The following is a 25,208-nucleotide window of genomic DNA, read 5'->3' on the forward strand; positions in this document are numbered from 1 at the left end:
GTCTTATTGTTCCCTCTTTTTTACCCTCTTTTTTTCTTTTACATATTGTATAACATCCCGCTTTCACTATAGTTTACTCCTACTTTTCGAAGAGTTTGGAACATCTTGCCATACTTTAAACTGTCCAGTGCTTTTTCAGGTCGTCAGATCCTTTGGAGTCCCCTTGATTTTTCTCAATTTTTAATTCCTTTATCAAGCACATCATCAGGACTGCCTCTCAGATTCCTTTGCCTTACGTAAAGCCAAACAGTTTCCATCGATGCATTGCTTATGACTTATACTCAGTGCCTTAGGAGCTGAAGTACATCTCTTCCATTTCTCATGAACAAAACTTTTACTCTGGTTCCGTTTATAATTTTTATCTCAAAAAATCCACGTGCATACTTACCACACCGACAACGAGGAGATTAGAACATAAAGCACCCATATTAATAAAGAGAAGGATTATAATCGATTTGCTCATTGCTGCCTCCAACAAGTCGACGGTCCTGCAACAGAGAGATAAATTATTCTGATAATTATTGAGAGTCTGAGAGAGGATTTTAATTTCTGTTACTGTAATACTAACAAAGGGTGCTGAAGCACCGAAAAATACCACAGTATAGTATCATGGCTGTATTTTCGAAGAAAACAAACACGAGGTAGGTAACGTCTAACTGCCATCACTGTAGGCTTAAATTTAATAGTTATTCATAGGTAGGGGTAAACACTTTTCTTAGCTCTCAGAGTCAGTGTAGATTGCGCTGGACGAGAAATTCACTTAATGTACACAACAGTGATTCAATTTTGTCTTCATTTCAGTCCATATGAATTTAAAGTGCTCTAAGACATATTGCCCCCCCATGAACCATGGACCTTGCCATTGGTGGGGAGGCTTGCGTGCCCCAACGATACACATAGCCATACCGCAGGTGCAACCACAACGGAGAGGTATCTATTGAGAGGCCAGACAAACGTGTGGTTCCTGAAGAGGGGCAGCAGCCTTTTCAGTAGTTGCAAGGGCAACAGTCTGGATTATTGACTAATCTGGCCTTGTAACACTAACCAAAATGGTCTTGCTGTTCTGGTACTGCGAACGGCTGAAAGCAAGGGGTAACTACAGCCGTAGTTTTTCCCGAGGGCATGCAGCTTTACTGTATGATTATATGATGATGGCGTCCTCTTGGGTAAAATATTCCGCAGGTAAAGTAGCCCTCCATTCGGATCTCCGGGCGGGGACTACTCAAGAGGAAGTCGTTATCAGGAGAAAGAAAACTGGCGTTCTACGGATCGGAGCGTGGAATGTCAGATCCTTTAATCGGGCAGGTAGGTTAGAAAATTTAAAAAGGGAAATGGATAGGTTAAAGTTAGATATAGTGGGAATTAGTGAAGTTCGGTGGCAGGAGGAACAAGACTTCTGGTCAGGTGATTATAGGGTTCTAAACACAAAATCCAACAGGGGTAATGCAGGAGTAGGTTTAATAATGAATAGGAAAATAGGAATGCGGAGAAGCTACTACAAACAGCATAGTGAACGCATTATTGTGGCCAATATAGATACGAAGCCCACGCCTACCATAGTAGTACAAGTTTATATGCCAACTAGCTCTGCAGATGACGAAGAAATTGATGAAATGTATGATGAGATAAAAGAAATTATTGCGATAGTGAAGGGAGACGAAAATTTAATAGTCATGGGTGACTGGAATTCGAGAGTGGGAAAAGGGAGAGAAGAAAACATAGTAGGTGAATATGGATTGGGGGTAAGATATGAAAGAGGAAGCCGCCTTGTAGAATTTTGCACAGAGCATAACTTAATGCTAACACTTGGTTCAAGAATCATAAAAGAAGGTTGTATACATGGAAGAATCCTGTAGATACTAGAAGGTATCAGATGAATTATATAATGGTAAGACACAGATTCAGGAACCAGATTTTAAATTGTAAGACATTTCCAGGGGCAGATGTGGACTCTGACCACAATCTGTTGGTTATGAACTGTAGATTAAAACCGAAGAAACTGCAAAAAGGTGGGAATTAAAGGAGATGGGACCAGGATAAACTGACTAAACCAGAGGCTGTACAGAGTTTCAGGGAGAGCATAAGGGAACAGTTGACTGGTATGGGGGACAGAAGTACAGTAGGAGAAGTATGGGTAGCTCTGAGGGATGAAGTAGTGAAGGCAGCAGAGGATCAAGTAGGTAAAAAGACGAGGGCCAGTAGAAACCCTAGGTAACAGAAGAAATATTGAATTTAATTGATGAAAGGAAATATAAAAATGCAGTAAAATGAAGCAGGTAAAAAGGAATACAAACGTCTCAAAAATGATATCGACAGGAAGTGCAAAATGGCTAAGCAGGGATGGCTAGAGGACAAATGTAGCGATGTAGAGGCTTATCTCACAAGGGCTAAAATAGATACTGCCTACAGGAAAATTAAAGAGACCTTTGGAGAAAAGAAAACCACTTGTATGAATATCAAGAGCTCAGATGGAAACCCAGTTCTAAGCAAAGAAGGGAAAGCAGAAAGATGGAAGGAGTATATAGAGGGTCTATACAAGGGCGATGCTCTTGAGGACAATATTATGGAAATGGAAGAAGATGTAGATGAAGATGAAATGGGAGATATGATATTGCGTGAAGAGTTTGACAGAGCACTGAAAGACCTAAGTCGAAACAAGGCCCCGGGAATAGACAACATTCCATTAGAACTACTGATAGCCTTCAGAGAGCCAACCCTCACAAAACTCTACCATCTGTTGAGCAAGATGTATGAGACAGACGAAATACCCTCAGACTTCAAGAAGAATATAATAATTACAATCTCAAAGAAAGCAGGGGTTGACAGATGTGAAAATTACCGAACTATCAGTTTAATAAGTCACAGCTGCAAAATACTAACTCGAATTCTTTACAGACGAATTGAAAAACTGATAGAAGCCGACCTCGGGGAAGATCAGTTTGGATTCCATAGAAATGATGGAACACGTGAGGCAATACTGACCCTACAACTTATCTTAGAAGAAAGGTTAAGGAAAGGCAAACCTACGTTTCTAGCATTTGTAGACTTAGAGAAAGATTTTGACACTGTTGATTGGAATAATCTCTTTCAAATTCTGAAGGTGGCAGGGGTAAAATACAGGGAGCGAAAGGCTATTTACAATTTGTACAGAAAGCAGATGGCAGTTGTAAGAGTCGAGGGGTATGAAAGGGAAGCAATGGTTGGGAAGGGAGAGAGACAGTTATTCAATCTGTATATTGAGGAAGCAGTAAAGGAAATAAAAGAAATGTTCGGAGTAGGTATTAAAATCCATGGCGAAGAATTAAAAGCTCTGAGGTTCGCCGATGACATTGTAATTCTGTCAGAGACAGCAAAGGACTTGGAAGAGCAGTTGAACAGAATGGACAGTGTCTTGAAAGGAGGGTATAAGATGAACATCAACAAGAGAAAAAGGAGGATAATGGTAAGTAGTCGAATTAAGTCGGGTGATGCTGAGGGAATTAGATTAGATAATGAGACACTTAAAGTAGTAAAGGTGTTTTGCTTTTTAGGGAACAAAATAACTAATGATTGTCGAAGTAGAGAGGTTATAAAATGTAGACTGGCAATGGCAAGGAAAGTGTTTCTGAAGAAGAAAAATTTGTTAACATCGAGTATAGAATTAAATGTCAGGAAGTCGCTCCTGAAAGTATTTGTATGTAGTGTAGCCATGGATGGTAGTGAAACGTGGACGACAAATGGTTTACACAAGAAGAGAATAGAAGCTTTCGAAATGTGGTGCTACAGAAGAATGCTGAAGATTAGATGGGTAGATCACATAACTAATGAGAGGGTATTGAATAGAATTGGAGAGAAGAGGGGCTTGTGGCACAACTTGACTGGAAGAAGGGTCGGTTGGTAGGGCATGTTCTGAGACATCGAGGGATCACCAATTTAGTACTGGAGGGCAGCGTGGAGGGTAAAAATCGAAGAGGGAGACCAAGAGGTGAATACACTAAGCAGATTCAGAAGGATGTAGGCTGTAGTAGGTACTGGGAGATGAAGAAGCTTGCACAGGATAGAGGAGCATGGAGATCTGCATCAAATCAGTCTCAGCTCTGAAGACCACAACAACAACAACAACAAGACAAACTGATTATGAATAATTAGTTGAGTGGCAGAAATCCATAAGTACAAACACTAGCAATTATACATAGCTTTTTCCTATAAATGTCGCACATATAACACATTCCAGTGGGAGACTGTAGTAGACATGCATTTCAAAACTGAAAGTCGATTTAAGAGTTAGAAAAAGGCGTTTTACATCTTGAAACAAACATCTACAGCAAGTTTATGATGTCTCTTTTGCTATTAAAACTTTCCCATGTAGGTAGATTCAATTTTTCTTTGAGAACAGATGACTTACCACACAATGAAAATAGGCCACTCATTTAATAGCAATAAAATTTTATTTAATTAAATGAAAACAGATTGAGATCCAAAAATAAGAACTCCAGAGAAGAAATCGAAAAATAAACACAGTAATCTTTTACCTCATTCTTTTTGACATGCTATAATGTGTCCAAGTGGTTGTGGAAGACAACATTAATGACTGACAGCTATATACTAGCTCCATAATGGTTAAATTGGAATGAGATAAGTCACTTGTATGTTTATTCGAAAAGTTTAGATCAACTGAAATATTCTGAATTTATAATAATATTTAAGAATATGAAAATGAAAACAATGAGAAGATCACTACATTTATTGAAATCAATAATGAAATTATACTTCTAGATCAATGCCAAGATAATTCACTTATATTATTCCATGATTTCATTGTTTAAAATCAAGGTGGATTTAGAGAATATTTTACTATAGGAAGACTTAAACCTCTAGATTGCTTTGGGAATTTTTATAATAGATATGACTAGGAAGCCTAATGAAATGAAATACAGATATTGCATAAAAGAGTTCCATATCAAATGGGTTCTTTAAAAGATGATACTAAATATCTTTTAGAAAACCACACTGATTGTATTTTACATGAACATATAAATAAATTTAAAGTAGCTTTTGACCATATGATAGAACATGAAAAATTAGAAAATATTAGTCATCATTATACTAATTGTTCATGGGCTAATGAAGAAGGTAAATGTTGGCCAGATACATATGATTGCTTTTTTTCTGGTAAGTGTAAAATAAGAATGCATTATGTAATTAATTTTTATAAATCTATATATAAAAATAGATTTCATTAATGTTTCTTATCCTTAGTAAATGTATTCATGAAATGACTCAGAAGTCAGTAAAAAAGATTAACAAAATAAAAAATCAAGAATTGAAGGAAGAATTCTAGTTTTGGAAAAAACAACCAAGAGCAAAATATGAAAAATATAAAAAAGAAAATTGACCTGTTATTGATGCAATTGAAACAGTTAAAGAAGGAATCAAAGCTTTATCTGATAATTTACTGAAAGCTATTGAAGAAAACAGAGAGGTTGAAAAGCAAATGATGAAGTGATGTCATGGAGAAGCAGGTGGATATGTAAGTCCAGAGAATGAATGGTCTGATGATCAACCTAATATGTATGACTATACTTTAAGTGACTCAGAACTGCAGAATGTGTTGTGAAATATCATGAAGAGGTGAAGTACAGAATAAAGATTTCCCAAGCTGAAAGTTAAGTATATTATTCATACTTAAGATAAAGTTTTTGGACTGAAACCTGTTGGTATGTTTAAGTATGTCAGCAATTTACCAGTAAAATTTGAGGCAGATAAATTAACTATCAATGGAAAACATTATGAAGGTACAGATGAAACTGTTAACCATATAACACATTACTATGGATGATATGGGTGAAGAATTTGTTGCCATTGATATACCAAATTAGGCAGATAAATTACTGAACCCAAGTAAAATAAGACCAAGTAAAGGGAAAAAATATAAAAGTTGGAAATGTTTTTAATGAACAACTTTTTTATGAATTAATTTAATTGCTTATATTATACAAAGTAACTAAATTAATTTTATTACATTAGATTTATAATATAATATATTTAATTCATATAATATAATTAGTTTAATTAATTTCTAAAAAAGTGCACTCAACATACCCACTTACTACTCACATAAATCCTAATGTCTATTTTGCGGGCACAAAGCTCTATATTTGCATTACCTAAACATCAGCATCGTACTCTCAGCCAATCGCCAAGAGGGATCCCACTGCTTTTAGGTTTTCACTTGTATATATAAGCAGCATCATTCACCTGTCTAGTTAGTTTTCGAATTATGTTGATGTTTATGAACATATTTCATCCAACTGCTTGTGAGTCTAAGCATTTGGTCTAACCACGTGAGTGTAAAACTAGCCCATAAAAAAAGTTAATATCATCCAACTTGAAAATGTGCAGCGGCGTAGAAGTGTTCACTTGCGTCAAGTAAAGTGCCTGTATTTATGTGACAACCTGGCAATCTTTGAAAAACACCTCACCACGGAATATAAACCATATGAGGGAGATATCAACATTTTCTAAAGTGGTGGCATCAACACTGGCAGCAATGCCAGAGGTCTTGCCACCACATCAGTAATTACAGGGTTTAGTGGAACTGTGCTGAAAGTGTAGAACTGTGACATAACCTGTAATATATATTTAAAACACCTGCTGTGTCTAACATATGAAATGTGTATGACTTACGAGGAAAACATGGTATATACCATAACCTGATTTCCCAGAAACTTCGATCATTGGAAGAGAAGTCAAAATAAGCAAACACATGTATCGGCTAGTCGATAGGAACTCGACTGTTTCTGAGAAAACGATTGTCAATGCTTTCAAAGTATTTTGTATGCACTTTAGTGGATAAGTAGTGCAGTCGGAAGAGTGGTACAGTGGTCAATGTTCACCATTTCATAGTCTTACTCCCTGTGTGTAAGGCCCCATTATTATTACACTTTTTAATTTTGGTTTTCATTTATCACCCTATATCGATAAAATATTACTACATGAATGTTTTGCAATGTATATTGATATAACGTTGTTCTTTTTCGTCTACCAAATTTATGGCGAATGAATTAAACAGAAAAAATTAATGAATGGAAAAATTATTTGAGATCTTTTTCGATGAAAATCTTGAACTATGTATTGATTCATTATAAACTGCAAGTACCATTTTCGGAGAAGTGATCCATTGTGGTTTGCTATGAAATTAATGCCACTGCATGAAATCGTCACCAATGTTAATGACGTTTCTTTTCTGAACGAGATTCATGTGAAGAAATATCACTTAGCAAACCTGCCTTTTGTGTGATTCTTCAGAATTTCTATATTTCGAATGTTTCTAAGACCAGTACCAACCAAGGGAAAGCACCACATCTTCCTGAAGAATAAAGATAAGATTAAAATATAAGAATTAAGAACTGATATGAGAACGAAATATAACAGAATGGGAATTTAAAAAGAAAATACCGTAACACATACATTATATAATAAATGTATGACACTTATTGTGAAACCCAATTGTAATTTTACAATTAATAAAACGCCCTTTTATCACCTAACTTGATAAGAAACACTCGTATAGTTACCTTCCATGGACATGGGTAGGTAAATGAAAAATAAATAAATAAATAAAAATAATTGTGTTTCGAACATGGGGTGCAAAAGTGAGTGGCTGTGACGCTAGCCACTGTGCCACTAGTTGGACTGACCTTATAGCACACTAAAAGGCGTCCAAGTTACTCCAAAAATTTTGATGGGCATATTCTCAGAAACAGCCAAGCATCTATGGATAACCAGAGACCCATCTCCACTTACTTTGACCTCTTTTCCACTGAGCGAATTTCCTTGGGAATTGGATTAGGCACTTGAGGTGTTCTTCTCTTCAGTGTATCATGCGATTGACAGATTATGTCACTTAACTGACTGTGAGAGAAGCAGATAATTATAGTGTGTAATATTTAATGCATCGTAAAATTCTCTTTGTTGTCGAATTAGACAAATGCATAGATGTGTTTGTACAAAGCCAAATACTTGGAGTTAAAAATATATAAATTATTATCTGCAAAGCGTTGCTCCATTGCAAGTAGATATGATGATGACAGATGGATGAGTATTTGTTAACAACATGTATGTGAAAAAAGCTAATATTAATTTTTAAAGTAACTGTAATATCCATAATCAATGCTGTCACTGTATCAGAGCAATACGTATGTACCTGTATATGTGTACATATATATGGACGAGGCTGTAATAAATTGATAATTTTTCTAGATGTCGTTATATATGTCTATCTATATCATTCTATCATGGAAATAAACAATGACTGTGCTTTATTTTTTCACAATACATATAATAAAATAATGATAATTCCTAAAAATGTTGTAGTTATCATAAAAAAGTATGCTCTTATCATAGCTGAAGCAGGTCTCTGGCATACTCACACAGGGAATTGTAAAGTCCACATGGAAAGAATAGCAGTCCTATTTCTTCCCAGAAGCTGATATTACACGGGTGAGTGAAGTCATATGGCATTCTGTTGCTGCTTCCTCTAGATTTGATCAAGGTTTAATATTTTGCAGTATCTCTGTTCTGAGAAATATTAGCCACAAAATCTTTACCCTTCCCAATGATTCTGGTCAAACACTTGGAAAATCATACAGAAGTCCAACCCTGTGGATCATGCTTTTTGTACCAACAACCCCGCCCCACCCTGCAATGGGAACAAATGGTTTGATCTCCATCAAGCGTATAAAAGAAAACAGTTTCATTTATTTTGTCATAATGTTGCTGTCACCCTTACATCAAATGTTCTCTATTTGGGGTAAGCTAACAAAAGGTCCCCCCATATCACACACTATATTGTGCTGTGATGCAGATTCAGAATATGAATGCAAACATATTTTCAATCTGTACAACTCAAAGTTACTTACGGAGACATCCACCACATAAGAGAGAGACTTGCTTTAAAAGCCCATACTCTTTAGACCCAAGACGATGATACTTCCAATCATGTTGTCATGACACCATGTATTCTACATTTCATTATAAATACAGAGACCTAGCACAGTAGCACTAGGTTCTGTATGTGTGTTGGTTTGTCGCATGTTCCTACAGCTCTATGGCATCCAATCTGATCTTCTGACAAGTTGGTTTTCAACATTTGTTCAACCAGCGTCTGGATAATTCATGTTAGATTTTTTCTAGCCATCACTCATTTGTAGTCAAAACTGAAACCTGTCAATGTTTCTGATTATAATAAACGTTACTGGGAAACTGAACGCCCAGCATCTGCGATAGAGCTTAGCATTCCATCATTAGGGAAGGACGCTGACTCAGTTTTAGCAACACAAGTAGAAAATGCGGATCCAATCAAATGTGGATCCAATGACCATTAGGTGAGCAATGTTATCTACATCTACATTCTGCAAGGTACGTTATGGGTCAGAGGAAGGACAATTATCAGTAAGCCTGCAAGTGAACTCTAATCTCTCTAATTTGACATTCACGGTGTTTTCTCGGGATATACATTGGAGGAAGCACTCACAGAACAGCTCTTTTGTAGCATCTGCCACTAGAGATGCCCGAGAATTTGCAGTTTTTTCTGCTCTTTAGTCTAAGATGCTGGTCATAGAAATTATACATAAAGATACAAATAATTTCTATGACCAGCCTCTTAGTCAACGTAAGTGATTTATTTCAGAAAGGTAAAATTTTTTAGGCATCTTATCTATACTCCTGGAAATTGAAATAAGAACACCGTGAATTCATTGTCCCAGGAAGGGGAAACTTTATTGACACATTCCTGGGGTCAGATACATCACATGATCACACAGACAGAACCACAGGCACATAGACACAGGCAACAGAGCATGCACAATGTCGGCACTAGTACAGTGTATATCCACCTTTCGCAGCAATGCAGGCTGCTATTCTCCCATGGAGACGATCGTAGAGATGCTGGATGTAGTCCTGTGGAACGGCTTGCCATGCCATTTCCACCTGGCGCCTCAGTTGGACCAGCGTTCGTGCTGGACGTGCAGACCGCGTGAGACGACGCTTCATCCAGTCCCAAACATGCTCAATGGGGGACAGATCCGGAGATCTTGCTGGCCAGGGTAGTTGACTTACACCTTCTAGAGCACGTTGGGTGGCACGGAATACATGCGGACGTGCATTGTCCTGTTGGAACAGCAAGTTCCCTTGCCGGTCTAGGAATGGTAGAACGATGGGTTCGATGACGGTTTGGATGTACCGTGCACTACTCAGTGTCCCCTCGACGATCACCAGTGGTGTACGGCCAGTGTAGGAGATCGCTCCCCACACCATGATGCCGGGTGTAGGCCCTGTGTGCCTCGGTCGTATGCAGTCCTGATTGTGGCGCTCACCTGCACGGCGCCAAACACGCATACGACCATTATTGGCACCAAGGCAGAAGCGACTCTCATCGCTGAAGACGACACGTCTCCATTCGTCCCTCCATTCACGCCTGTCGCGAAACCACTGGAGGCGGGCTGCACGATGTTGGGGCGCGAGCGGAAGACGGCCTAACGGTGTGCGGGACCGTAGCCCAGCTTCATGGAGACGGTTGCGAATGGTCCTCGCCGATACCCCAGGAGCAACAGTGTCCCTAATTTGCTGGGAAGTGGCGGTGCGGTCCCCTACGGCACTGCGTAGGATCCTACGGTCTTGGCGTGCATCCGTGCGTCGCTGCGGTCCGGTCCCAGGTCGACGGGCACGTGCACCTTCCGCCGACCACTGGCGACAACATCGATGTACTGTGGAGACCTCACGCCCCACGTGTTGAGCAATTCGGCGGTACGTCCACCCGGCCTCCCGCATGCCCACTATACGCCCTCGCTCAAAGTCCGTCAACTGCACATACGGTTCACGTCCACGCTGTCGCGGCATGCTACCAGTGTTAAAGACTGCGATGGAGCTCCGTATGCCACGGCAAACTGGCTGACACTGACGGCGGCGGTGCACAAATGCTGCGCAGCTAGCGCCATTCGACGGCCAACACCGCGGTTCCTGGTGTGTCCGCTGTGCCGTGCGTGTGATCATTGCTTGTACAGCCCTCTCGCAGTGTCTGGAGCAAGTATGGTGGGTCTGACACACCGGTGTCAATGTGTTCTTTTTTCCATTTCCAGGAGTGTATATGATGCTGAAAGTAGCTGCTTGCAGCCAGGTGCCTGTGTGGACTTCTCTGCAGCCACGCACAGCAGCATGCGTCCACCGCTACAGTGCCCAGGTAACACGCCGCATCTCATGTTCCTCTGCCTCTATTTCAAACCGCTGCACTGTGTGCATAGCTCCCTGTTGCATGTACAAACGCAATATCTGCATAATCACTGCTCTCGCCATACTTGCACGTTAAGTTCAATTGCTTCTTGTGAGAATAGCCACACCTATCCTTTATTGTTGCTTGCATCACCTTTTATACTAATGTTGTATCTGAAGCAATGTTACTGTTCTTGAATATATAGGGTGAGTCACCTAACGTTACCGCTGGATATATTTCGTAAACCACATCAAATACTGACGAACCGATTCCACAGACCGAACGTGAGGAGAGGGGCTAGTGTAATTGTTTAATACAAACCATACCAAAATGCACGGAAGTAGTTTTTTAACACAAACCTACGTTTTTTAAATGGAACCACGTTAGTTTTGTTATCATATCTGAACATATAAACAAATACGTAATCAGTGCCGTTTGTTGCATTGTAAAAGGTTAATTACATCCGGAGATATTGTAACCTTAAGTTGACGCTTGAAACCTCCGACGTTCAGTTGCGTGTTGTAACAAACACGGGCCACGGTCGGCGAGCAGTATCTGCAGGGACATGTTTACGATGACGACCGTATTTACGAGTGTGGCTGTAGTGCATTGTTGTGGTTTGGTCTAGCTGTCGCAGTGTCCGCATGTAGCGCTTGCTGCTATTGTTATTCTGCATTCGTCTCCTCACGCAGACCAACTGTAGTACACCGTGTTGCCAGACGTCTGTGATAGTGTAGTGTTGTAGGAACTGTGACCATGGTGTATTCGAACTCTGAAAAGGCGGAGATGATACTCATCTACGGCGAGTGTCGACGAAATGCAGCTGAAGCCTGCAGGGTGTATGCAGAACGGTACCGGGACAGAGAGCATCCAACGTGCCGCACATTGCATAACATCTACCGCCAACTGTCTGCAACAGGTATGGTCGTAGCACGCAAACGGGTCCGTAATAGGCCCGTCACAGGAGAAGCGGGTGCAGTTGGTGTGTTAGCTGCTGTTGCCATGAACCCACACATGAGTACACGGGACATTGCGAGAGCCGGGGGGCAGTGAATCTACGGAACATGCATTACTGGTCCGTGGACAATCCTCGCTGGCTCAGACAGGTAGAGCGACAGCGACCGTGGACTGTAAATGTATGGTCCGGAATCATTGGCGACCACTTCATTGGTCCTCACTTCATTGCAGGGGCTCAAACAGCTGCAACATACATCGCGTTTCTACAGAATGATCTGCCAACGTTGCTCGAAAATGTCCCACTGGAAACGCGTCGGCGTATATGGTATCAGCATGATGGTGCACCTGCACATTCCGCAATTAACACTAGGCTGACCCTTGACAGGATGTTCGACGGGCGTTTCATAGGACGTGGAGGACGCATAAATTGGCCAGCCCGTTCTCGTGATCTTACACCTCTGGACTTCTTTCTGTGGGGTACGTTAAAGGAGAATGTGTACCGTGATGTGCCTACAACCCCAGAGGATAGGAAACAACGTATTGTGGCAGCCTGCGGCGACATTACACCAGATGTACTGCGGCGTGTACGATATTCATTACGCCAGAGATTGCAATTGTGTGCAGCAAATGATGACCACCACATTGAACATCTATTGGCCTGATATGTCGAGACACACTCTATTCCACTCCGTAATTGAAAACGGAAACCACGTGTGTACGTCTACCTCACCCCTCATGGTAATGTACATGTGCGTCAGTGAGAAAGACCAATAAAAATGTGTTAGCATGTGGACGTAATGTGTTGTTCCAGTCTCATCTGTACCTAAGGTCCATCACCGTTCCCTTTGGATCCCTACGTAATTCGGTGCTTTCCGATACACACGATCGAACAGCGGAGGAGTGGTACTCAAGCGTCAACTGTAGGTTACAATATCTCCGGATGTAATTAACATTTTACAATGCAACCAACGGCACTGATTACGTATTTGTTTATATGTTCAGATGTGCTAACAAAACTAACGGGGTTCCATTTAAAAAAACGGAGGTTTGTGTTAAAAAACATACTTCTGTGCATTTTTTTATGGTTTGTATTAACCAATTACACTAGCCCCTCTCCTCACGTTCGGTCTGTGAAATCGATTCGTCAGAATTTGATGTGGTTTACGAAATATATCCAGCGGTAATGTTAGGTGACTCACCCTGTATATCATTTGATGACCATTGAGTCCATGTATGTTAATATTGGTTTAGCCTCTGACATTAACCTTGAAGTTACAGTTCATGTATAAAATGTTCAGTCACATACTGAAGTAAGACTCATTCAAATAGGGTGGGAACAAAAATGATTCAAATGTGTCTAAGCAGTAGCAGCAGCGCGGTTCCGGACTGAAGCGCCTAGAACCGCTCGGCCACAACGGCTGGCAAGATGGGAACAGCTGTGCAACAAACAAGCATACATCAAGGGTCAGTTGACAGCCAGATATAGTCCAATCCATTTCAACATTCATGTCTTTGGCAGCAGCAGTATCAGTGCATCGATAGTCGATGTGTTTAGTGGTACTGCGATAAAATTAACAGCTCACAAGTCACAATAAAGTGCATTTCTAAATCATCAAACTGTTCTGAGTATATGTGGATTGCAGGATGCAGCGTGTACTTCAGTGGATAGACTAAAGCAGTGGCGAATCCATGTTAAAAAGGTTTTTGATGATAATGTAAAATGTATAATCAAAGGTAAAAACCATGGTGGCTGTGCTGAGTTAGGTAACCATATAAGCGCTTGAATTATGAATTCGATACAGAACAGCATGCTTACTACAATATGTTTAAATACAATACATATGAAACTCAAAACATACAAAAACAATTACTGTCGAAATACTATCACGTAGTGAATGGACTTTATGTGGAGTGAAGAAAAGTGTTTCTTGTTTTTTAAATGGTAATTACAATCAATGATATATATTTGTTTGTCTCGCCAGAGGGGGACATCCAATGATACCACACTCGACATTGTGTGTGGGTGGCAGCTTTGAAGTCTTCAATGGGGATCGTGCTTTTTATTGCAGATAACGATTCTACAGCAAAATCCACATACATTTTGTCTGAAACATTTTCTTCGTTTCGTCACAGATGCCGCTGTATTGGAGAAGTAGAAATGGGTACACATTCGTAATTTACGACATGCTACTCAATGTCCCTTGTAAAATGTATAATCAAATGTAAAAATCATGGTGGCTGTGCTGAGTAGCTCCATGCTACGAGACTAGGACAGACCAGAATTTCATAACTTCTAATTGGCAGACCCCATTCCCAACGTTTTATTTCTCCAACAAATCGAACAGGGGACTGCTCAATGAGCCACTGTGGCCGTGGCTTGTGGTGAACGCTACTCTATTTTTCCAAGTAGAGGAAGTGTTCAAACATAGTACCGACAACCTCAATACACTTAGTGATCCGCTTTTCAAATGATCGTATGGAGGACAGATGCATATCTGCAGGAACATGAGCACAGGCGTTTCTGATGCGGTCGACCATGTCTTCATGGCCTGTTAGCACCTGTTGGTACACGTTATCTTTTAAATACGCCCGGAGAAAGAAATCTGGTGACTTCAGACCCGGCGACATAGATGACCAATTAATAGGACCACTTCTGCCGATCCATCGACCGGTGTAAACACGGTCTAATACATCCTGTGCTTCAGTTGCGTAATGCGCTTGGCAACCGTCATGCTGAAATCACGTACGTTGTCGAACGTCCAGGGCAATATCCTGCATTAGTCCCTGTTTCAAAAGCGTTCGATATTTGTGTCCATTCTGCGTGTCATCGATAAAATATGGACTAAGGAGTTTGTTCTCCATGATGCTACATCATACGTTAACCAACCAAGGACGTAGGTGGTCAACTTTCTGTAATTCTACACTCTAGTAATTAATGTTATTCCTGGTAACGCTACCATGGTTTGTAGATGTAGACTCATCGGAAAATAGTACCGCACCAGAGAATGTGGTGGTCGTTCGCACCTTTTGATGAGCCCATTCACAAAACACTACCGGTTGTGGAAAATGCTGTTATGAAGTTCTTGATACAGTGACACTGTGGGGGAGGAGGGATGCTTATGACGGTGCAATACTGTGATAATACTACCTACGGATATACGGCATCACGCTGTAATTTCCGGGCAATTACTGGAGAGTTTTGGTGCATTGCCACTAGTACAACTATTTCATTAACTTCTCCTGTAACACGTTTGCATCGTTTCCTTTTTCCGGTCTGTACACTACCATCAGAGGTAAGGGTGTTCAAAAACATGTAAAAGAACGAACGAGAGTGAGCTTTCTCTGGAAAACGCTTAGCACACAAGGCAGGAGCAGCCTCCAATTTTCTTCCACATTGTACGCAAATCAGGATCATTTAAGTTTTTATTTCTTCTGTGGCTGCTATCTGCTTTATGTCTGTACAATATATGAGCTCTGGTCACAGTGCTCTGCCTGTTATGACACGCCATAGTTCACTAGACATCCACGGTGATCCGACAAGTAGTCCGCTGTTCGATATGTCGAAGATGTTCAAGGTCCACTGAGTAGCATGTTGTAAATTACGATTGTATGTCCATCTGCAGTGGAACGAAGAAAATGCTTCAGTCGAAACATATGTAGATTTTTCCGTAATAGTAATCTGCACTAGGAAACGAGGGCTCCCATTAAAGATTTCAAAGTTGGCTTCCGCCACCCAAGCATGGGGTGGGATAGGGCGTCCAATGTGGTATCATTCGATGTCCACTCTCGTGACAAACAAATTGGAATTATAAATTCTTTTGATCTGTTGTGTGGTTTTCAGTATTTTAGTTAAAATGAACACCCTGTGTGTGTGTGTGTGTGTGTGTGTGTGTGTGTGTGTGTGTGTGTGTGTGTGTGTGTATGTGCGTGCGTGCGTGTGCGTGTGTCAAGAACTGATAACTGAAATTATAATTTAAAGTACAGTCATTTTTTTTCCACCTCAAGTACAGTCCATCTATCATATGACAGTATTTCGAAAATAATTGATTTTGTATGTTTTGATTAACACATGTATTGTATTTAAACTCATTATAGTGTGCATCATGTCTATTGAATTCATGTATATGTATGTATATAGGGTCATTAAGCCGGAATGTCACATAATTTGTGAGGTGATTCAGAATGTGAAAATAAACTGAAAGAGTCCTATAGACATGTGTCTGATTTTCGATCATTACAGAACAGGCCCAGGATGAAGAGTACACACATACATGAATGTTTATGACAAGAAATATGAATACAACTTAACTAAATTCTTTATTGGCTCTATGGCGGGCGGTATAATAGTGGGACAAATGACTGATCCTTCCTACAAATTATGTAGGGGTTCTACAACAGGCAGCAGCACTATGATGTTGTACCAAGGCAACATCTACAGGTGTACCCAGTGGGTAAATGTGCGTTGGATCAGTGACCAGTTGTGAGGCCATGTGCGTGTCGTGCTTGAGTGTTGTTTAACTGAGCAAGTCTATTGTGTACATGAATACCAACATGCTGCATGCATTCACCTCCGCAGAACACAAAGACATGTTTTTTTGTATACAGGTACTGTAATAGCAGTGCCTGTGCAGCATTGACAGAATACCACTGACGTTTCCCTTACCCACGAACCACCTGTGCAAGGGTACTTCTTAGGATTTTTCAAACCTTACATGAATTTAGGATACTACCCAGTGTATGCATAACAACAGAATGTGAGGCCGCCCACTCAACTAAGGAAAGGTAAGACATTATTGCAATGGTACAATAAAGTTGCGTCAACAGTACACAGCGCAGTAGCCATCATCTCGATATCCTACAAACGCAGCTGTGGCTTATGTTACATTCCGAGGGTTTGTACCCATTCCATGTGCAATCTCTGCTGGAGTAAGCTGTCGCCACCTCTCCGGGCGGCAAAGAGGTTGCGAGAAGATCGATAGTAGACACAGTCAACGCGCCTATCAGGAGAGAGGCCAAATAGTGACTCGTAAGCAATGCACCACCAACGCCCTCTCGACCACGGACCGGAGAACCCATTCAGTCATCCAGTGAGTCACCGAGTCGAGTCACCTTGTACTTCACCCAGCAGTGAGGCTAACGTGGACTATTACGGAAGAGCTCTTGCCGCACCGGGACTATGTTAAGTAGCTCTCTGTTTATGGTAATAAAGAACCATGTTAATACATGCGTGCAGTTGTCTTATAGAACGCGGATACCGGCCACCAAACTACATCGTCTCTTTGCTTCCCATGGTACAAGCCTACACTAACGACGAGACGACACAAAAAACTGGCGACGAGTATAAATCAGTGCAGATTTTGCTTGGTTCTCTTACTTTTTAGCTTGCAGGGATGCTCATTTCTATTTTCTAATGTGTTTTTGTGTTGTTGCATGTATTCCAGGAGGGGGCCACACAATTAATCAAATTTCTCTTTTCAGAGTCTTCACTTGGTTTTTAACTATAACGTATTTGTGTAAACCATGGCTACCCCGCCCCCTCCACCCCCTGCCAGCGCACCTCAGCCGCAGATGGCCAATGTGATGGGTCTAACACAAGGTTTTCAGGTTAACATAAGACCTACAGTCCACTGGACGTAAAGCGACCATGTTTTTTGCTGCAAGCTCTCCAAATTCAGTGCCGTAAGTTTCTTAATTTCAAAGCATCATACTGACTTTGACCACTAAATAAAGGAAAGCTGTGACATCGGACAACAAGATGCAAGAGATTTCAAGCTTTTAACCAAATAAAACAATGGAAAACCCAGGATAGAATTTAACAGTATTATTAAAAGGATAGTTGTAGAGATGCTGAGTTGCAGATAGGTACAACAAAAATTTGTCACAAAATAAGCTTTCGGCCCAAGCCCTTTGTCAAAAATAGATCACACACACACACACACACACACACACACACACACACACACACACAAGCCCGCCCACGCGCGTGTGACCACAGTCTCTAATTTCAGTTGTCAGAGACTGTAGTCATATGTATTTGAGTTGCGTGCGTGCATTTGTGTGTGTCTGTGTGTGTTTCAGATCCAACAAATTGCTGCCTTTCTGGGGATGGAACAACAACTACTGGCTGTACAACTGGCCGGCGCATAACAGATGAAGAAAACAGTCCAAAAGTGCTGCCGACCAGCATACTACCGTTATGGCATTTCAGTGACACCCAAAATGAATGGCTTGAATACTTGACACAGTTCCAAGTACATTGTGAAGTTCATCGAGTTCAAGGTACTCTAATGTTACAATGTTATGTTATGTTATGTTAACCGGGGACCTAGAAACGACGGGGAGGCTCCGTCCCCGCCGCAGCCGCAGTGGTCCACAACCCCACGACGACTACCGCAGTCCACTTCACCGCTCCGCCGCCCCACACCGGTGGATCCCCCAGGGAACGTCTCACACCAGACGAGTGTAACCCCTATGTTTGCGTGGTAGTAATGGTGGTGTACGCGTACGTGGAGAACTTGTTTGCTGAGGCGGAATAAGGGGAACCATCCCGCATTTGCCGAGGCAGATGGAAATCCGCCTAAAAACCATCCACAGACTGGCTGGCTCACCGGACCTCGGCACAAATCCTCCGGGCGGATTCGTGTCGGGGGCCAGCGCTCCTTCTCGCCCGGAAAGCCTTGGGTTAGACCGCACGGCCAACCGGGCGGGCAATGTTACAATACTTTCCTTCGATTGTTGAGGTTAATATTAAAAGTATTTCCAACAGCGTCTCAGCTATGACGGAGTAATCGTTGCATTAACCAAGTATTATGACCAGTCAGATATCAGTTTTTTCACTTGCAGAAAAAAGCCTGAACAGGCGTACCGTCAGTGGTACACAGAACTAACGGGCATGACTAGGAAGTGTAAATTTAATTGTAGTTACAGCAACTTTTACAGTGATTTAATGATCAGAGATGCAATTTACAGAATACGACTCGGGGAGCCATAGCGGCCAATAAGTTTGACAAGGCCCCGATTTGTCGGGTCGAGTCGCCCCTTGCTCGCGACCGTCCCAAGCAACCACAACAACGAGCGTGTACACAGCAACACGGACAGCCACGTAGGCAGGTAAACAGGCATGTGAACTTAGCGAAGTCTTGCCCTAGATGTTTTGCTCGCTATAAAAGACAGGACGCAACGTAATACACCTGTGGAAAAAAAAAGAAATGTCCAAGCAGTTTGTTTGCAACGGCACAAAAACGCCAATTTCGCTCGCTCCCAGAAAAAACAGTATCGTGTACATGCAATGAAAGTTGTGTTTCCCAAACCTACATCAGGTTCTGGCAAAAATAAGATTAAGGTTGTGGCTCCTTCTCGCCCTAGTGATGTGCAACGACGTTCTAACAAACTATTTGTCTCCTTACGAACTGCTGGCCGTCTGGTGACCTTTCAGTTACCCACAGGTGCCTCAGTGACTTTGCTTAATCACGCCACGTACGAACACTTAGGCTCACCACGCCGTTCTAAATCTAGCAAGCACATCACTGCTTACAACAGACAGGAAATTCCAGTGCTTGGACAGTGTAGTTTGCCTGTAAAATACAAATCTTACACTAGGAATATTATTGTGTTGAAATCCAGAGACAGTGAGAACATTTTAGGTTTAGATGCTTTTGATTAGCATCTTTGATTAGCATCTACGAGAAGGTATTGTCCATATCAACTTTTACTCCAAAAGACAGTGTCGCTAGCTTGCTCAAAGAATTTCCTGAGCTACACTCCTGGAAATGGAAAAAAGAACACATTGACACCGGTGTGTCGGACCCACCATACTTGCTCCGGACACTGCGAGAGGGCTGTACAAGCAATGATCACACGCACGGCACAGCGGTCACACCAGGAACCGCGGTGTTGGCCGTCGAATGGCGCTAGCTGCGCAGCATTTGTGCACCGCCGCCGTCAGTGTCAGCCAGTTTGCCGTGGCATACGGAGCTCCATCGCAGTCTTTAACACTGGTAGCATGCCGCGACAGCGTGGACGTGAACCGTATGTGCAGTTGACGGACTTTGAGCGAGGGCGTTTAGTGGGCATGCGGGAGGCCGGGTGGACGTACCGCCGAATTGCTCAACACGTGGGGCGTGAGGTCTCCACAGTACATCGATGTTGTCGCCAGTGGTCGGCGGAAGGTGCACGTGCCCGTCGACCTGGGACCGGACCGCAGCGACGCACGGATGCACGCCAAGACCGTAGGATCCTACGCAGTGCCGTAGGGGACCGCACCGCCACTTCCCAGCAAATTAGGGACACTCTTGCTCCTGGGGTATCGGCGAGGACCATTCGCAACCGTCTCCATGAAGCTGGGCTACGGTCCCGCACACCGTTAGGCCGTCTTCCGCTCACGCTCCAACATCGTGCAGCCCGCCTCCAGTAGTGTCGCGACAGGCGTGAATGGAGGGACGAATGGAGACGTGTCGTCTTCAGCGATGAGAGTCGCTTCTGCCTTGGTGCCAATGATGGTCGTATGCGTGTTTGGCGCCGTGCAGGTGAGCGCCACAATCAGGACTGCATACGACCGAGGCACACAGGGCCAACAGCCGGCATCATGGTGTGGGGAGCGATCTCCTACACTGGCCGTACACCACTGGTGATCGTCGAGGGGACACTGAATAGTGCACGGTACATCCAAACCGTCATCGAACCCATAGTTCTACCATTCCTAGACCGGCAAGGGAACTTGCTGTTCCAACAGGACAATGCACGTCCGCATGTATCTCGTGCCACCCAACGTGCTCTAGAAGGTGTAAGTCAACTACCCTGTCCCCCATTGAGCATGTTTGGGACTGGATGAAGCGTCGTCTCACGCGGTCTGCACGTCCAGCACGAACGCTGGTCCAACTGAGGCGCCAGGTGGAAATGGCATGGCAAGCCGTTCCACAGGACTACATCCAGCATCTCTACGATCGTCTCCATGGGAGAATAGCAGCCTGCATTGCTGCGAAAGGTGGATATACACTGTACTAGTGCCGACATTGTGCATGCTCTGTTGCCTGTGTCTATGTGCCTGTGGTTCTGTCAGTGTGATCATGTGATGTATCTGACCCCAGGAATGTGTCAATAAAGTTTCCCCTTCCTTGGACAATGAATTCACGGTGTTCTTATTTCAATTTCCATGAGTGTATTTTCATGAAGAATAGGAAACGCTAATAACTTTGTAGCGCAGGTTACATGAAAGACAATGCACAGCTTAAGTTTTTTCGAGTCCGTCCCGTTCCAGTTTTTTAAGAGAAAAAGTAGCCAGTGAATTGAAAGAACTGCAAGATAATGGTGTGATCGCTCCCATTCAAGCAAGTCAGTGGGCAAGTCCTCTCGTTTTGTTACCCAAGTCTTCTGGTCGCATTACCATTTGTGTTGACTTCAAATCTGCAATCAACTCACAGACCGTGGTTGACACGTATACGTCACTTCCCCCTGAGGAACTCATGGATAGGCTTGGTGTAGGACATTACTATTATAAGATAGATTTACGTGATGCCTACTTGGAAATTCCATTGGATGACGAATCGCAGAGAGTGTTCGTTGTAAATTCACACTTCGGAATGTTTAGGTTTTTGCGTTTGTCCTTCGGCAGTGCCTCCCTGCCTGCTATTTTCCAACGTTACTTGGAACAGCTGACTGCAAAAGTGCCATTTTGTTCAAACTACCTTGTCGATATTGCCGTCTTAGATCGTACACCAGAGGAACACAACGCCAGTTTACATGCTCTTTTTCGAATGTTGTCAGAAGCAGGACTCAAGAGTCATTTCTAAAAGTGCGACTTTTTTCAAACTGAACTACTGTACTTAGGTCAGGTGATAAACAGTCAGGGTGTGCACCCCCTACAGTCTCATGTGGTTGCAATCCGTGACCTGCCAGTTCCTCACAATTTATCTGAATTGCAGTCAGTACTAGGTAAAATGATACACTACTTCGGTTTGTCCGCCGCTCGTGGTCTCGCGGTAGCGTTCTCGCTTCCCGAACACGGGGTCCCGGGTTCGATTCCCGGCGGGGTCAGGGATTTTCACCTGCTCGAGATGACTGGGTGTTTGTGTTGTCCTCATCATTTCATCATCATCCAGGAAAGTGGCGAAATTGGACTGAGCAAAGGTTGGGAAATTGTACGGGCGCTGATAACCACGCAGTTGAGCGCCCCACAAACCAAACATCATCATCACTACTTCGGTTTATACCGAATACCGCTCAATCGCGGCTCCATTGCATGGGTTTCGTCGCAAAAATGTGCCTTTTGCGTGGACTAAAGACTGTCAAAACGCATTTCAGAAACTCAAAAATGCTTTGCTCGCCGACAGATGCTAACTGCATTTTGATCCTGCCAAGCCAGTAGTTCCGCAAGTCGACGATTCTTCCGACGGAATCGGCGCTGTGCTTTCGCACAGAATTGTTGCACAAGATAGAGCTATTATTTTTGCCTCAAGTTGTTAACTCAAACTCAATCTAATTATTCTCAAACAGAAAAAGAACCTCTCGCTATTGGGTATGGTGTGACCAAATTACGTCAGTATTTGTATGGTCGCAAGTTCTATTTAGTCCTTATTACATCGTTCAAAGCTGGTTCCTACACGCATAGCTCGAAAATTGCAACGCTGGGCTCTGTTGCTTTCGCAGTATCTGTATGAAATTGTGTACAGACATACGGAAAAGCATGGCAATGCAGACGGGCTATCTCGCCTTCTGATTCGTCTAGACTATGATTTTAATGCCTCTGCCGCATCTTGTTGCCTAATCGATGCGCAGGACTCAGAATTACTGGAATCTTTTCCCTTATCACTACAGAAAAATAGCACACGCCACAAAAGCAGACCCAGATCTCAAGATTTTGTTGCATTATATTCGCAGTCTTGGCCTCGTTCATTAAACAGTATCCAGAAATCAATTGTGCGCCGATAGTTTGCTTGTCTGCAATTCCTATCAGTTCAACAGGGTGTTCAAATGGTTCGAATGGCTCTGAGCACTATGTGACTCAACATCTGAGGTCCTCAGTCCCCTAGAACTTAGAACTACTTAAACATAACTAACCTAAGGACATCACACACATCCATGTCCGAGACAGGATTCGAACCTGCGACCGTAGCCACCTAAGCAGCACACCGGCACTGTACTTGGCAGGGTATGGACGCCCACATTGAACAGATGACGCCACAGTGTCGAGGCTGTGCGGAAAACCAATCCACTCCGCCACCAGCATTCTCAGTTTGGCCTAAAACTCAATCGCCATGGCAGCGAGTGCACGTAGATTTTGCAAGACCATTCTGGAACACCCGTTGGCTCATAGTGGTAGACTCTTTTAGCAAGTTCCATTTGAGGTGCCTATGAACTCTACCACATCATGTAGCAGCATTGAAGCATTGTCCTACATATTTTGCATAGAAGGTTTGCCAGAAGTACTTTTGTCGGACAATGGATCTCAGTTCACTTCACTTTATTTTGAACAGGTTTGTGAACGAAATGGCATTAGTCATCTAACATGTGCTCCGTTTCATCCGAATCCCAACGAAGCAGCAGAACGCTTCGTATGCACTTTTAAATAACAGATGACCAAGCTTCGCGCCACCCACATACGGGAACAGGCGCTGCAACTCTTTCTCGCCTCCCGTGGCTGCCAAACACGAGACGGCCCGCCACCAGCGGAACTTCTGCACGGCCGCCGCCATCGGACCCTGCTACACTTGCTACACCCACCGCAGCATCGAGAGGTGCCAATGGTCTGCAAGTATCGCTTTGGGCCAAACGATCTTGTTCTTTTTAGGGTTTGTGGCAAACGTGGGCGTTGGGAAAGAGGCGTGATCCAGGCACTCTTTGGCTCTTTTGTCTACTTAATTGCAGGTCACGATGGTTTGCAGCGCTGCCACCAGAACCAAATTCGCGCAAGTCATTCTGCTGCTTTTCTTCACCCAAATTCACGGCCTTCCAGGGCCGCGCGGCCTTCGCAAGTGCTCGCAGGTGCAGATGGACGATGCGCCGTCGCCCACGTCCCCGCTCGCCAGCCCCGTGGGCCTGGACCTGATATCGCCGTCAGGCCTGGACGTGTACCCTGGCTGCAGTTTACCGGAGAATGTCCCTGTTGCCTCAAAAGCCAGATAATAGGGTACGGCCGGGAGTAGGCCGTCCTCCACAGCTACGGCTCCTGGCTCATCTCTACGTCTTGTGTCCTGTCTCCCTCCTCATTGTCGTTCGCAGCCTCACTACACGACAAAAGTGCAGCATTCGAAGGGGAAGAATGTGCTGCCGTAAGCTGTTGCCAGCACACAGGGCGGCAAAGAGGTTGCGAGAAGATTGGTGGTAGGCGCAATCAACATGCCCTTCAGGAGAGAGACCAAACAGAGACTCGCAAGCAACGCCCTCTCGACCGCTACTATTTAGATCGCTGCCGCGGACCGGAGGGCTCTCTTCTTCCCCACCCTTACCATCACCTGTGCCACCATTTATGTCCGCCCTCGCACCCCCATCCTGTACGATTTCCTGGCCCACGTTGACCGCACCTTCTCCACCTACGTGATTGCCGCCGACCTCAATATCCACAGCCGTGATCCTGCCGACCTCCAGCGGTGGCATCAGTTTCTCACCACTCTCCTGGTTCCCCTGCCTCAGCACACCTGACCCGAATCCAACACCACTCCTGATGTGGTCCTTGCCTCTCCCAACCTCCTTGGGCGCATCACCGCAGATGTCCTTGACCTCATTGGCAGTGACCATGCTCCTGTTCTCCTCACTATCTCTAATGGTCGCCATCCCCGCAACGCTCCTCGCGCTGACGTCCCTCCTAAACTTGTCCATGATTACTCCCGTGCCAACTGGGATGCCTACCGGAACTCCATTCACACCCAGGTTGACGGCCACGACCTTACCCTCCATTCTTCTGATGACATCTCTTGCACTGCTGCCTTCCTGCACCAGACCTTGTCTGACGCCGTCGCCACCCATATCCCCACCAAAGCCATCCACCCTCACCGCCCCGCCCTGCCTC

The 25,208-nt window shown here is 43.5% G+C and overlaps 1 protein-coding gene across 1 annotated transcript in view; it reads right to left on the minus strand.

The window, feature by feature from the left end:
• The window catches only part of LOC126160221 (odorant receptor 43a-like), a 122,413-nt gene that overhangs the window by 23,630 nt on the left and 73,575 nt on the right, over positions 1-25,208 (minus strand). The window contains exon 5 of the mRNA XM_049916896.1: positions 389-488. Within this exon, the coding sequence (XP_049772853.1) occupies positions 389-488 (100 nt within the window). The remainder of the gene's footprint in view (positions 1-388; positions 489-25,208) is intronic.

This window comes from Schistocerca cancellata, chromosome 1 (assembly GCF_023864275.1).
Source record: "Schistocerca cancellata isolate TAMUIC-IGC-003103 chromosome 1, iqSchCanc2.1, whole genome shotgun sequence".
Taxonomy (NCBI): Eukaryota; Metazoa; Arthropoda; class Insecta; order Orthoptera; family Acrididae; genus Schistocerca; species Schistocerca cancellata.